The following is a 15,563-nucleotide window of genomic DNA, read 5'->3' as shown; positions in this document are numbered from 1 at the left end:
TAAAATTGTAGAGTTTGAATAACAAAGGCAAAATATTTAAAAGCAGCCAGAGAGAAAAGACAGATCACCAAACAGCAATCGGTTTTATAGCTGACTGTTCAACAGCAACAATGGAAGCCAGAAAAAAGTGGAATAATATCTTCAAGGTCTTAATATAGAGTAACTATCAACCAGAACTATCTTTTTAAAATGAGAGAGAAAAAAAGAATGAAGACAGTTTTGGCAAACCAAAATCTGGTATTATAAGCCTGTGTATTTTGAGAAAAAGCAGAAAACGAAAGTGTGTATATGTGAGTCTTCATGGAAACAATATATAGTTTTACTCTCTGCAGCTTTTTGCATATAGTTTTGTGTGTACATGTAGTGTTACATATATGCATAAAAATGTATATTACATAGGATATAGAATATATAGAAAGAATTCCATATATGTACATAGAATTATGTTTCATATGGATATAGTCTAGGTATGAGTATACCTCTAAATAGCTCTACCAATAGAGCTTTCTGTAATAATAAAAAATGTTTTATATTTGGGCTAATACCATTGCCACTAGCCATATGTGGCTATTAAGCCCTTGAAATGTGATCAAAATTTTTAGTTGTATTTAATTTTAATTAATTTAAACATAAACAGTTGCATGTAGCTAGTGACTACAATATAAGAAAGCACAGCTATAGACTGATGGTGGGAAAGGGAAGCAAATCCACTGAAATTGGATGGTGATTGTCTCCAACTGGCAGAATTTTGCTTTATATCTGTATTTATGCATTCCTTTTATAATATGAAAAAGCTTATTTAAAATTATGCGTTATATTTCTAATTCCTAATTTGAAATAAGTAGTGATTTTACCAGAAAATTTTAGAATTAAACTTTAACAGTGTAGAAACTGAATTAGCACTTAATCCTTATAGTGTTTATCTCTGGATATTTTTATGCCAACAAAGAGTCTTGCAATGGAAACTTCATTTTTTTTAAGTTCTTTTTTCTTTTCCTGGTAGAGAAGAGGAATGTTGTTGTCCAGGCTAATCTCAAACTCCTGGCTTCAAGCCATCTTCCTGCCTCAGCCTACCAAGGCATGAGCCACCACACCCAGCCAGAAACCTCATTTTCATGTAAGTAAATCAGGTTTGAGTTTTCACACTACAATAAAATCAGTAGTTTCTTTACAACATTTCTTTTGCACTGTGATGCATCTAGATAGGATTATTTGTAAAAAATGCAAGAAGAGATATTCTATCTCAGAGACATCACGGATTTATACTCTGAAAATACAAAAATAAGTTAAAATGTTCAAACTTTCACTCATTCATCTAATTGTATATCATAATTTTAAAAAAGAAAGATCTTTGGGTTTGTGGTTGCATACAATTTAACAAATATTTTAATAAAGTAGAAAATAAAATTAGTTTAATGGTTGAGATGAAGAAAAGATTTAATATTAGATTATTAAGAAATTGGGAGGACACACTATAAATTCTTCCAATTTGCCTCTGACCCCCTTACCAACCCTCTCCCATACCAATTTGCTTGAATTTAGCAAGAGTAAGAATTATCTTAATGGGTCCCATTAGTGCCTACAATATGCAGTCTGCATAATACATTTGAGACATCAGCATTCTGGTATTTAGGCTGTAGCTTAACTCTGATTTTAAAAAGAATGCCAATGTTCCATTCATTGTTTCACCCATTGTTTGAAAACAGAGTGGGGAAAAAAAATGAGCTATTTTCAAATGTCAGCAAACCCGGGTAACTGTAAATGTTTAGAGCTGTCAATCCACAGCACATCACAGAGGTTTAATTCAGCAGTACGTGTATAAGCAAGTGTCACTGCCAGCCATGAGTTCAGACTACTAATACAAGTTTAATTTCTACTCTGCACATCCTTTAGTACTACAAGTATCACTACATTTAAAAAATTAACCATATGCAAGGACAAAACTTGGGTATGTTAAAGCTCTCTTCATTCGATGACATTTCAAAGTATCACTGAGATATTACAAAACAGATCATTTTCATGATAATCATGTTTTTCCAAACCATAACGTGCATTGTTTTTTAAGTGGAAGACTTAAATGCTAGCTGTCCTTAAGTAGCCCACAATTTGACTGGGACACAAGATAGTCACAAACACACATCTAGAGTAAAATTCTAAGGTAATAAACAAATGATGCCATGGTACTATAATGTGTGTGGTGTTAACCCTAAAATTAAGGGTCAATATTGTGTGTTGCCTTGACATCTGGTGTGATTGGGAGGGCCTCAAATGGTTTTCCTGAAGTTCCCTTGCCCCCAACTCTGTTCCCATGAAAAAGGTTCCCTACCCAAACAACCCTCCCTGCTTATCACTAAATTCAGTTCCTTACCAGCCTGCAGAATTATTGAAAGAAGCCAATCACGTCCTTGGGTGGAAAGTGTGGGTCATCCCATTTTCTTGATACTACACAGCCTGCTTCCCACAGCCTCTGGTTCCTCATTCTGTTTTCTAGTGCAATCCCCATGTGGCCCTGCATGGCATGGCGTCCTCTTCCCCTTGACTATTAGTATGCGTGACTAATAAACTGCTGCCAATCACATCTGCTCAGTGTCAGGTGTCATGAGTTTAACCATTCCCCTAACGCTAGGGCAGGAATCTCTCCATCATCAGCAGGGTGAATAGGAGGTGATTAAAACAGAGGTACCTCACAATACTGTAAGAGGTGTAGTTTTAGAAAAAGACCCTTATGATGGCTGTCTGAAAAGGTTTTGTGAAAGAGGTTGGTCTGGATGGAGATTAGTATTAGGATCTTACTTCTGGGATTCTCTGCTGAAGGAGCATATAGACAAGAAATTATGACAAAATAGTCAACAAAACACTGATTTCATTAGCTAGACAAAGACCCATTGCAATAATAAAAACTTGAGTAAAAACTAGATTACAGAAATTGATTTAGGGTAGGAGGCCAAAGTGAACTCTCTTATTTCTTATACTCTCTGCCTTGAAGTCTATACCCTCTCTCCAAACAGTTGCATGATTATGGATGACTGGTCCATTAGCTCCCCCAAGGTACAGGTAGGACAGAGAGAGTTGAGATGAGGAGGCCAGCTAAGACAGGCCCTGCCTGCTTCATCCAATCCCTGGATACAGGAAGTGAGAAAGGGCAAGGTTATGTACCATCCCTGAGCACAGACTTTAATACAATGAAAGTGGTCCCAATCAAAATCTTCTTCTAACAATCTGATTGGCAAGTTCGTTCTCCAGCGGAATGAAAGTGGGTAAAGAGAAGGTGACAGTTTCCTTCTAATCCATGAACTAAGGCAAAAATAAGTCCATTCCCCACAAATAGGATAGAATATATTCCAGAAAAGTTAATTAGATCAACAAACAGAGTAAAGCAGAAATGAGGATTGTTTGTGGAAAACCAAAGTACAGTTTGGAGCAAGGAATCCAAATTGTGGAGGTGTGAAACCAATGGAACCAGTGTTAAGATATTCATATTTTTTTGAGTGTGTGAAATCCAAAGCCAGAGAAGAGCTAAACAACCACCCAAGAAAAAAACATGAAGTCTCATCAAAAAGATGACATCTTTTTTGCCTATCACCAACGTCTCAGGATACCCTAGGTGAGTCCAGTCTCTGGCACTCATAACTTCCAGTGAACAATTCCAGAATCAGGGGGATACCAGTGGGCTGGAGAAGAAGAGAGGGGTCTGTATAAAACTTAACGAGATGCTTTTGCCATTCATTCAGGAAATATCTACTGAGAATCTGCCAGGTACCAGGTACAATGCATGGGGCTAGGCACAACAGAGAGGAGTACAGACAATCTCAACTTTTAAAACACTTATATTCTGATGAAAATACTGATGGATAACAAGTCAACGAGCACTTGCTATGTGCCAGGCAGTATACTACGGACCACCTTATTTTTATCCTCACGAAAACTCTGTGAGGAAGGCAGGTGCTATAATTATTATCATTTTATAGATAAGGAAATATCAGAAAGATACAACTTGCTCAAGGTCATGCAGCGAAGAAGCGGCTCCAACTCCAGAGCCCAGCTTGTAACTATTATGCTATATAGTCCTTCAAATACTGAATGAGAAGCAAAGAGAATATTAAAAATAGGAAGTAAAATTCAGGTCTATCTATATTCAGTTCAGAAAAAAAGACTAAGAATCTAAGTTTAAAAATGTTCATAGAGAAGGTAAAAATAAAAAGTTTAAAGAGTAGTAGCCAGAAGAAGTAACATAAGCCTCACGTTACTATATAAGAATATAAAGTGATAGAAGATAATAAGCTTGGAATATAACGCCATGAAATACGCCCAAGATAAATTTAAATAACTTGTTTCTACTACTTAAGTAACTTCAAGCATTCATTAGGAAAATAACATACTTAGAATCATTATATTTTACACTAGTGAGTTTTTCTGCTCTCATCCAAATTAATCAAACCACAATCAAGTTAAAGCAGAAGTCTAAAATTAGTTATTTGGTCCTATCTTCTACATTATTTGGGCTCATGTTTAGAGAGACAGATATGAGTTTGGAATAGCTGATCTCCTGAGTGGGCTCCTCAGCCTAATATTCTTACAGAAATGAAATCTGGTTTAAAATAAGGATTAATAGCAGGCTCAGCAAACAAACAGAATCTAAAATATAAACAAAAAAGCAAGGGCAAGCACCAGTTTTGCAGGGAGGCTGTTACCAAAGTGCATGCTGATGGAAACTACAGTTTACACACCGGAAGTTGTCTCCTTCTGTGAAACTAATCCCAAGAGGGTGGGGTTACGACATTAGCATAGCCAGCTATTGGATTTCATAATGATGATGTCTCCCACTTGTTAAGCAAGTTCTTTCGTATGTAACTGCTCCTTCAAGCTTGCTATGTAGGTAGGGTAAATGGTAGCATCCCAGTCTACAGATAAAGACAGAGGCTCAGAGAGGTCAGATTTGCTGACTGTCTCAGGCATGATAAACAAAAAAGCGAGCCCCAAATCGGGATTTCCAACAGGAGAATCTCCTGCCCTTGTTCACTGTGGTGGCTTAGACAACAATGGCTTGCAAGGCTTAGACCTGAGGTAACAATAGCCCCCCAAGCTTCCCTGTAGTCCCCATTAAGGTTGACTAGCCATGACCTAGGTGAAGCAAGGTCTGTGATGCTTTCCATATTCTATTCTCTACGTGGCAAAAAATTGAAGAAACGCTGCGTTTCTTTCTAATGGTTATTTCTTTTATAAACAGAAAAGGTTTTCTAAGATTCTTTTCCTGAATCTTACAACTCATTATTAAAGTCTAGAGGTTGGCAGAGAAAGCAAGAAAAAGAGAAGCTCAAATCAGCTAAATAGTTTGCTCCCAGACTTACTATGAGGATAAAAAATATGGCTAAGTTTCCAAACTCTTGAAAAGCTTATAAATGCTGCAGTAATTAACTATAACTTAAAGCACAGAATGCCATTATAATTAAATGAGGGGAAAAGTGTAGGTTAGAATAATAGTTTAAAAGAAATGACTTGCGAAATCTTTATTTGCCACACCATTTTGAAAAGAAAGACATAGGTCTAGGAGATAGTTGAGGTAAACTAAACTAACACTTATTAGTGTTGTACTTTTCTTTTTAAAAGTTATAATTGACAAATAATAATTGTCCATATTCATGGGGTACATAGTGATGTCTCAATACATGTAATATATAGTATGCACTTTTCTACTTAAAACCTCAACTGTGATTTCTTTTTAGGCATATTCTTTTAGGTCAAAACCCTCATTGTCCTTTAAATGGCATCTTACCTCCTAACTTCACTTTTTCTATAGAAGGAAAGAATTTTTAAATTTATCAGAAGGTCCACCCATCCATATCAACATCACTACCATTGTTTACCAGTTCAGTGGCATAGTCTCAAAATTGTGGCACCATATAAAGTCATAAGTCAGATTCATGGTGATTTGTGATTATGCGCTTATTCTTGGCTTGTTATTGTTTCTGTTTTACAAACCATGCAACCTAAGCTGCAGCATGTGTGTCAGAATGCATTGTGTATGACATTTTACAAGAAGATGGAACACACTCTTCCCAACAACCCCATCACTGAATGCATATATCATATTCTCCTCCCCTATTACAGCCTTCCTATCTCAAAGCCTTCCGCCTACCATCCATGGACTCTTATAACATGCCTGACTTCACTTTTTCTACTTATTTTTCCCAATTTCATACCATAGTGTTCCTAACCTTTTCTAGTCTACTGTGGAAAGACTCTATTTAGGATTTTACGGGTTTTTTTTTTTTTTTTTTTTTTTGAGACAGAGTCTTACTGTGTCGCCCAGGCTGGAGTGCAGTGGCACGATCTCAGCCAACTGCAACCTCCGTCTCTCGGGTTCAAGCAATTCTCCTGCCTCAGCCTCCTGAGGGGCTAGGACTACAGGCACCTGCCACCATGCCCGGTTAATTTTTGTATTTTTAGTAGAGACAGGGTTTCACCATATTGGCCAGGCTGGTCTCAAACTCCTGACCTTGTGATCCACCCGCCTCAGCCTCCCAAAGTGCTGAGATTACAGGCGTGAGCCACTGCACCCAGCAAATTTTTATTGTTATCGTTTACAGCAAGAGGTAGAAAAACTAGATATAGAGGCAATGAGGTATAAATAGAGAGAGAGACTTGTCTAAAAACAAACCTGGCTGTATTGCTTTTTAGCTGCCCTTAGACAAGGGGCAAGGGTGGGGAGAAATAATAATTATTGGGTACCTATTTTGTATGATGGGCCTTACGTATATTATCTTATTTAATATAATAACCCTACAAGATAACTTCTTTTATCTCTACTCTGTTAAGGTCTTCTTTTTCTATATTTTAAAGATTAACAAGAGAAATTTTGAATATCTACAGCTCAAATAATTTAAGTATCTTGCCTAAAGTCACAGAGCTAGGATTTAAACTCAGGTTTAACCCCAAAGTTCAATAAATATTAGCTATCCTCCCCCAGGAAAAGTACAGAGAATGGCAATTTGTATTAATCAAAGGGATCAAAAATAGATTTTTTGGGCAAAGTTTAAGAACTTAAGTTTTCTTTTAGCTTAAAAGGAAGTTCTAATTGCCATTTTAAAAATGAGATTCTCTAAGTATATTGAACAGATATTATCTATTTCCACAAAAAAACTTAGAAATTAAAAGTAGTATATATTTTGTGGGATATAAAGGATTTTCTGTGTCTGTCTTATTCACAGGACCTATTATTTGGAAGACAATTTTTTTTTGAGACTGAGTCTCACTATGTCACCCTGGCTGGAGTGCAGTGATGTAATCTCAGCTCACTGCAACCTCCACCTCCCAGGTTCAAGCGATTCTCCTGCCTCAGCCTTGCAAGTAGCTAGGATTACAGGCACCCAGCACTATGCCCAGCTAATTTTTTGCATTTTTAGTAGAGATGGGGTTTCACCATGTTGGCCAGGCTGGTCTTGAACACCTGACCTTGTGATTCACCCACCTCAGCCTCCCAAAGTGCTGGGATTACAGGTGTGAGCCACCACGTCTGGCCCATTTGTAAGATAATTTTCTAGGTGCCAGGAATTTCAAAGAATAAACTAAAATTTGACATTCCAATGAGAATAGGCCACAATACAGAAGGTACTCAAATACAGAAGGTATATACTGGCTTGGCTATAGGTTAGCTAATAAGATATAGCGATGACCTACAAGGAAGATGATCACATCTCTGGACTTCTTCAAATAGAACGAGGAAAGTCACTTTTAAGAGAAGCTAGGAGACATAGAAAACCTTCAAAACTAAACAGCTTAGGCTAATGATATGGTTTGGCTCTGTGTCCTCACCAAAATCACATCTTGAATTGAAATCCCTATGTGTCAGGGGAGGGTCCTGGTGGGAGGTGACTGGATCATGGGGGCAGTTTCCCAAATGATGTTCTCATGATATTGAGTGAGTCCTCATGAGATCCAATGGTTTTAAAGTGTGGCACTTCCCCTCTACCTTCTCCTGATACCATGTAAGACACGCCTTGCTTCCCCTTCGCTTTCCACCATGATTGTAAGTTTCCTGAGGCCTCCCCAGCCATGCTGAACTGTGAGTCAAATTAAATCCCTTTTCTTTATAAATTACCCAGTCTCAGGTAGTTCTTTATAGCAGTGTGAAAACAAACTAATACAGAAAATTGGTACCAAGAGAAGTGGGGCACTGTTGTAAGGATACCTGAAAACGTGGAAGCAACTTTGGAAATGGGTAAAGGTCACAGGTTGGAACATTTTGGAGAGCTCAGAACAACACAGGAAAATGTGGGAAACTTTGGAACTTCCTAGAGACTTGTTGAATGGTTTTCATCAAAATGCTGATAGTAAAATGTACAACAATGTTCAGGCTGAGGTGGTCTCGGATGGAGACGAGGGAGGAACTTACTGGGAACTGGAGCAAAGGTCACTCTTGCTGTGCTTTAGCAAAGAGACTGGCTGCATTTTGCCCCTGCCCTAGAGATCTGTGGAACTTTGAACTTGAGATTATTTATGGTATCTGGAAAGAGATTTCTAAGTAGCAAAGCATTCAGGATGTGACCTGGCTTTTTCTGAAGTGTACAGTCATATGAGTTCACAAAGAGATGGTCTGAAATTGGAACTTAATGTTTAAAAAGGAAGCAGGGCATATAAGTTTGGAAAATTTGCAGCCTGACCATGTGGTAGAAAACAAAAACCCATTTTCTGGGGGAGGAATTCAAGTCCAAGCCAGCTGCAGAAATTTGCATAAGTAATGAAGAGCCAAATGTTCAGACAATGGGGAAAATGTCTCCAAAGCATTTCAGAGATCTTCATGGCAGCTCCTCCCATCACAGGCCCAGAGGCCTAAGAGGGAAAAATGGTTTTATGGGCCAGGCCCAGGGCCCAGCTGCTCTGTGCAGCCTTGGAACACAGCACCCTGCATCCCAGCTGCTCCAGCTACAGCCGTGGCTAAAAGGGGCCAGTGTACAGCTCAGGTCATTGCTTTGGAGGGCACAAGCCCCAAGCCTTGGCACCTTCTATGTGGTGTTGGGCCTGTAGGTGCACAGAAGACAAGAGTTGAGCTTTGAGAGCCTCTGCCTAGGTTTCAGAGTATGTATGGAAATGCCTGAATGTCCAGGCAAAAGCCTGCTGCAAGGGTGGAGAACTCATGGAGAACCTCTCCTAGGGCAATGCAGAGTAGAAATGTGGGGTTGGAGCCCCCATACAAAGTCCCCCACTGGAGCACTGCCTAGTGGAGCTGTGAGAAGTAGGCCACCATCCTCCAGACCCAGAATGGTAGATCCACTGGAAGTCTGTACTGTGCACTTGCAAAAGCCACAGGCACTCAACGCCAGCCCAAAAAAGCAGCCACAGGGGTTGGACCCTGCAGAGCCACAGGGACAGAGCTGCCCAAGGCCTTGGGAGCCCAGCTCTTACATCAGCTTGTCCTGGATGTGAGACATGGCATCAAAAGAGATTATTTTGGACCATTAAGATTTAATGAGTGCCCTGTTGGGTTTTGGATGTGCATGGGACCTGCAGCCCCTTTGTTCTGGTCAATCTCTCCCTTTTGCAATGGGAGCATTTACCGAATGCCCGTACCCCCAATGTATCTCAGAAGTACTTAACTTGCTTTTGATTTTACAGGCTCATAGGCAGAAGGGCCTTGTCTCAGATGAGACTTTGGACTTGGACTTTGAGTTAATGCTGGAATAAGTTAAGACTCTGAGAAACTGCTGAGAAGGCATGATTGGTTTTGAAATGTGAGAAGGACAAGAGATTTGGGAGGGGCCAGGGATAGAATGATATGGTTTGGCTCTGTGTCCCCACCCAAATATCATCTGGAATTGTAACCTCCACGTTGTCAGAGAAGGGACCTGGTGGGAGGTGACTGGATCATGGGGGCAGTTTCCTTCATGATGTTCTCATGATAGTGAGTTCTCACAAGATCTTATGCTTTAAAAGTGTGGCACATCCCCCCTTGCTCTCTCTCTCGCCACCATGTAAGACATGCCTTGCTTCCCCTCCACCTTCTACCATGATTGTAACTTTTTTGAGGCCTCCTCAGCCATGTGGAACTGTGAGTCAATTAAATCTCTTCTTTATAAATTATCCAGTCTCAAGTAGTTCTTTATAGCAGTATGAAAACAGACTAACACTACTAGTGATTCCTAACCTTTTGAGAATGATATCACCCCAGCCATGTTTCATTTTGCAATGTTCCTTCTTCAAGAAGCTAAATATCCATAGCCATTCAGTCAATCCATCTTCACCCCAGGACCACTCTATTTAAAATACCACTGCATTATGGAAATGGCCCTTCACTATTTTCTCCACCTAAGACAGGCTTTTTCATTCATCCTTTCTTTGGTCATGCAACATTTATACAGGCAACCACATTTGGGATTATTTAAAAATAAACCTTAAGTCATGAAATCATATAGGTGGGCAAATTAATAAAACATAAGCCCTCCAAATTCATAAAATACAAATTTCTTCATTCAATCAGGTAAACTTGCAAACTAGTGATTTCTGATCATTTTGTAGTAACGCAGGCTGTTTTAATTCTTTCAGGAGATCTCACGTAATTAAGATTTTAATTTATACATCTATACAAATGTAAACATACCCCTGCATATATCCAGGATTTGTTTTTTTGTTTGTTTGTTTTTGAGATGGAGTTTCACTCTTGTTGCCCAGGCTGGAGTGCGGTGGCACAATCTCAGCTCACCACAACCTCTGCCTCCTGGGTTCGAGCAATTCTCCTGTCTCAGCCTCCAGAGTAGCTGGGATTAGAGAGACCCATCACCATGCCCAGCTAATTTTTTGTATTTTTAGTACAGACGGGGTTTCACCATGTTGGTCAGGCTGGTATTGAACTCCCGACCTCAGGTGATCTGCCTGCCTCGGCCTCCAAAAGTGCTGGGATTACAGGTGTGGACCACCATGCCCGGCATACCCAGGATTATTTATATCAGAAGTGATCTATATGATTTCTACTACAGATTTTTACCCTTTAGGAAATGTAACAATTTATACTTACTTGTTTAGTAATATGTCTCTCTTAAAAGCATGCTACAAATCAATTAGCTTTGAACCTAGACCAGAGGAAAACACAGGGTCCCTTTCATTTCTGTGATTTATTTGAACCTATCCATCTTCAAAGATGGGCAGACCTAACACTACCATTTTTCATTTCCATTATCCTCAAATTCATGTCTATTCTGGTTTGATAAAAGTTTTATAGTATCAGATAATGAAACAAAGACAACATAATGCATGCACTTAATGAATCTTCTACCCTACTAGTTATAAAAATAGGAAGATTAACAGCTAACTCTTAGTGAGTGCTATGTGCCAGGATGAGCTCTCTGAACGTATTTTCTCATTTAATCCTCACAACACATGTATATGAGGCAAATAAATTATCTTTTAAAAATAGAACTAGGACTAGCTTTTGTTTATGCCATATTTTTGAGATCCTCACCTGTATCACACGCACAACATTGAAAAAATAACTGAGAGGAAGCTGGATCTCCCTGAGCCTCAGCTTTCCTATCAGTTATACAACTGTGCCATTCTTTATTTCTGGAATTTTCCTATGGTTCCAAAAAAATGTTGAAAATTTTCTACATCTATAACATTTTGGATGTGCAATTTCCATCTTATTGTGTTCCCTCACATATGGTGTTCTTGCTCAAAGAGCATCGGTATTTTTAACTTGCACAATATTAGTAACTACTTTGAATTATTCTTCATTGACAAGTATCCAAATATCTATCACAAATTAGAAAATTACATGTATTATTTAGGCTAGTGTGTTCATTGATTTTTCAGACAAGTTTTCCAGTAGCATCACTGTATTTTACATCTGGAAGAGATCATGAAGACAATTTAATATGAAGTTATCTTTTTACGAGTGAAAATCTATAGCGCAGAGAGGTTTAAGCGTCTCTCCTAGGTCAGTGCTTAGTCAGTAGTAAAAACCACTAATGGCAGCCCAGTGTTTTTCCTGTATAAAAAACATCAAAAGTTATTATAAAATTCATATTTTTATGCAGCACCCTGCAGAGGATGCACCAGGAATAAATAATTGGCACATTATTATACTATCAGTACTGCAATGTAATACTTTGTCTATCAGTTATATAATGCGTCCATATATCACCGATGTTTTGGTCAGTTTTTTTTTTACTGTATGTCTTATGTCTCTAACTAGATTGTCACTTCCCTGTTGTTGGCACAACTTCTTTCCTCTTTTTTTTTATTTTTATTTTTGAAACTGAGTCTTGCTCTGTCACCCAGGCTGGAGTGCAATGCTGCAATCTTGGCTCACTGCAACCTCTGCCTCCTGGGTTCAAGTGATTCTCCTGCCTCAGCCTCCCGAGTAGCTAGGACTACAGGCGCGTGCCACCACGCCTGGCTAATTTTTGTATTTTTAGTAGAGACGGGGTTTCACTGTGTTAGCCAGGATGATCTCTATCTCCTGACCTCGTGATCTGCCCGCCTTGGCCTCCCAAAGTGCTTGGATTACAGGCATGAGCCACCGCACCCGGCCCACAATTTTTTTTAAATGTTTCTCATAGCTTTTAATAAGTCCTAGACATATGCAAGCTACTTAACAGAGATTGACATAAATATATTTAAAACTAATACCATACTGCTCAAAAGAGAGGCAAATGACTCTAATCCTGTATGGATGCAGGTGAACTTGTCAGTCTGAAAGGATCAAGTTGAGAAAAATGCCCTCATTTCTTTAAGCCCTGAGATTGTTGCTGAGGGTAAGTGGTTTTAGGACTTGAAGAGATTGGTGAAGGTTGAAACAGAAATTAGAGGGAATGATGAGGGAGTTGACTAACCCTCAAGGACATGTGGCAGCATAAGCAGATCAAATTGATCAATAAAAATGACAAAGCACTTACTAGGCATCGGGCCCTGCTCTCAGTACTCTGCCTGTATTAAATCATCTACACCTCCCAACAACCCTAGGTATTTTCCCCATTTTGTGGATGAAAAAAAGTGAGGCTCAGAGAGGTTAGGTCATTTGCCCAAGTGAACTAGCTAGTAAATGGTAGAGCCAGGTTTCAAACACTGACTGCTCCCAGACCCTAAGTTCCTAACCACAGTGTGATGGTTAGGATAAGACCAGATAAGCAGGTGGTGTTTAATACAATGCCTAACAAATGCCTGGTCCCCTAGTGGAAGCTCAATTGATATTAGTTCCCCCTGCTTTCTGGTTTTCAACCCACTTGCCCCATATTTATTTACTCATCCACTCCTCACCCACCAAACACACACACGCACAATAACACATTCACACACACTCCAGTCTTTAACAACAAAGTCCACACTCAGGTATTTAGGTCACTAGGTGTCAAATCTATACATATATTCTTCTTCCTGATAGGATTTCAGGTCACATACATAAAATGAGTCCTAGGACCAACCTCTGCTCTCCCATCACTCTCCAAGGTGAATGTAAATACACACACGAACACTGACTCTGGATTCCAAACATATGCGTACGCATAGCCTGATATAAGGCAGATTGAACTGTGGACTTTTCTTTTTCCGTTATCCAGGGAAATGCATGAGTTACTATGACAGATGCCAAAGACTTTTGGCTCTGGTAGTGGAAATTGGGAGGCAATGGTGAAATGAAGTAAGAAATTCCAGGGCCAGAAGGTGGATGCAAGTCAGCAACGGCTTTTCCCAGGAGCTTGCTCTTTTTGGGTAAGTGCTACACGTACAAGCCCCAGCCCGCTGCCTAAGCTACCCTATTCTGAACTCCGCTCAGGCTGCAACAGATGACACACCGCAGGGAGCCTCATTTGCAGGAGATGAGTGTTCCCTTGCTCTATTTTAATCCTGGCAGCCCAGCCGGGGAAGGTTTTGTCAGAAATGGTGGAAAACAGTGACAACCAAGCTTTCTGGAGTAAAGGCTAGGCAGCTCAGGAGCAACGAATCACGACTCGCACAGTATTAAACAATACAAGGGAAAACAAGTATCCTTCCCGCCGGCCCACACTTTTGCAGCCAGCTTGGGCGACCGTGGCAGCGCCTTGACGACGACCTGCCGGGCTCCGGAGGGCGAGCGCGGCGGAGACGCGAGCAGCCCTTCCCCTATCCTCAAGGACCAAATCGGTCCTGATAAATACCCCTCCTGGCCCTACAGTGGGAAGGGCAAGTTCAAACGCAGGGCGTCGAGCCCACACGCCTAGAGACCCGGCCAGCCACCCCCGCCCTCCTCGCCGCGCAGTCGCGCACGGTAAGCGACAGTCCAGCACCAACCCGGCTTACTGCACCTGCGCACTCCAAGAGTGCCCCCCGCCCCCGCTCCACGCCCCTTTCCGAGGCCGAGCGCCCGTCGCTTAGCAACGTGCGAGTCACAGTCGCCGAGCTTTGCGCGCCCTTTTCCTGGCGGGGCTGCGTCCCTGTTCTTCCCAGGAGGCTCCTCGCTGCCTGGTGCCGCAGAGGCCCATGGAGGGAAAGGAAGATAAGCATCAGTAAGTGCTGGGGTTTGGTGTCTTATTTCCCCTTCCAAAAACTATTTTCCTCCTTCAGGGGGAGGCCGGGGTCCAGCATGGACAGTCCAGGCCAAGCTCAGACAGCCCCCTTGCTTCTCTGATTTCCGGTTGGCTGAGAGCTTACAACAATAATTTTTAAAACGCACCGTTTACTGAGCACATACTGTGTGTCCGGGACTTGACTTACATTACCGGGTCTAAAATTCTTGAAGTCATCCACTCCTTCTCACAATTATTAGCAGATTCTGTAGGCTTTACCTTTAAAATTATCCAGAATCTACCACTGTTCATCACTTTCAGTAGTGTCCCCACCCAGTCCCAAGTACCAGCTTCTTTTGCCGGGATGCTGCAACAGCCCTCCAGTTGGTGGCTTGGCTTTTCCCTTACCCCTCTGCAGTCTCCTCGACACAGAAGTCAGAGCAGTCCGTTTCCAGCCCAGGTTAGATCGCCGTTCTCCATCCGACATCGTAGAGTAAAAGCCAAGGCACCTCCAATGGCCTATGGAGTCTACACAACACGCCCCTTCCCGTTTCTTGCCTCCCTCTGACAGGACTCTGCTATAGCAAACAGGCCTTTCTGCTGTCATCTGCAGTGATAAAGACCGGCATCAGCAGCACCTGGTTGTTAGGAATGCAAATTTTGGGGACTTCCCACCCCTGAGACACACTGAATCAGAAACTGTGGCTGGGGCTCGATAATCTGGCCTCAACCAAGGCATCCAGGTGATTCTGACGTACCTTAAATTGAGACTATTAATCAAGGTAGTACATACAGCTAGTTAGGAATGATGTGGAGCCAGAGATACCTTCTTCCAAAGCCTGTATTTTTGTCCCTGGAACAATGGTTCTCACACTTGAATGTGCATAAGAATCAGCGAAACAGCTGATTAAAACACGTTCCTGGGAACCACCCCAGAGATTCTGAGTTTGCAGTGCTTACTAAAAACAAGTAAACAAAAAACTAGGTACATAAAGGAAATGGGACCCATAAATTTGTATTTCTAACAAGGTCACAGTTGATGCCAATGCTGTTACTCCAGTGCCCATACTTTTAGAAGCAGTGCACTAAGGA

At 40.8% G+C, this 15,563-nt stretch overlaps 1 protein-coding gene across 2 annotated transcripts in view; it reads left to right on the top strand.

Annotated features, from left to right (window-relative positions):
• Positions 1 to 14,329: 14,329 nt before the first annotated feature.
• Positions 14,330 to 15,563, top strand: part of C12H2orf73 (chromosome 12 C2orf73 homolog) — a 31,427-nt gene continuing 30,193 nt past the window's right edge. For both annotated transcript variants that reach the window (XM_054547571.1, XM_002812032.3), the window contains exon 1: positions 14,330 to 14,471. In XM_054547571.1, the coding sequence (XP_054403546.1) occupies positions 14,446 to 14,471 (26 nt within the window). In that variant the 5' untranslated portion in view covers positions 14,330 to 14,445. The remainder of the gene's footprint in view (positions 14,472 to 15,563) is intronic.

The sequence above is a fragment of the Pongo abelii genome, chromosome 12 (genome assembly GCF_028885655.2).
Source record: "Pongo abelii isolate AG06213 chromosome 12, NHGRI_mPonAbe1-v2.0_pri, whole genome shotgun sequence".
NCBI classification, from domain to species: Eukaryota; Metazoa; Chordata; class Mammalia; order Primates; family Hominidae; genus Pongo; species Pongo abelii.
The sequence above is the reverse complement of the archived record's forward strand: the minus strand, read 5'-3'. Positions and strand labels throughout refer to the sequence as shown.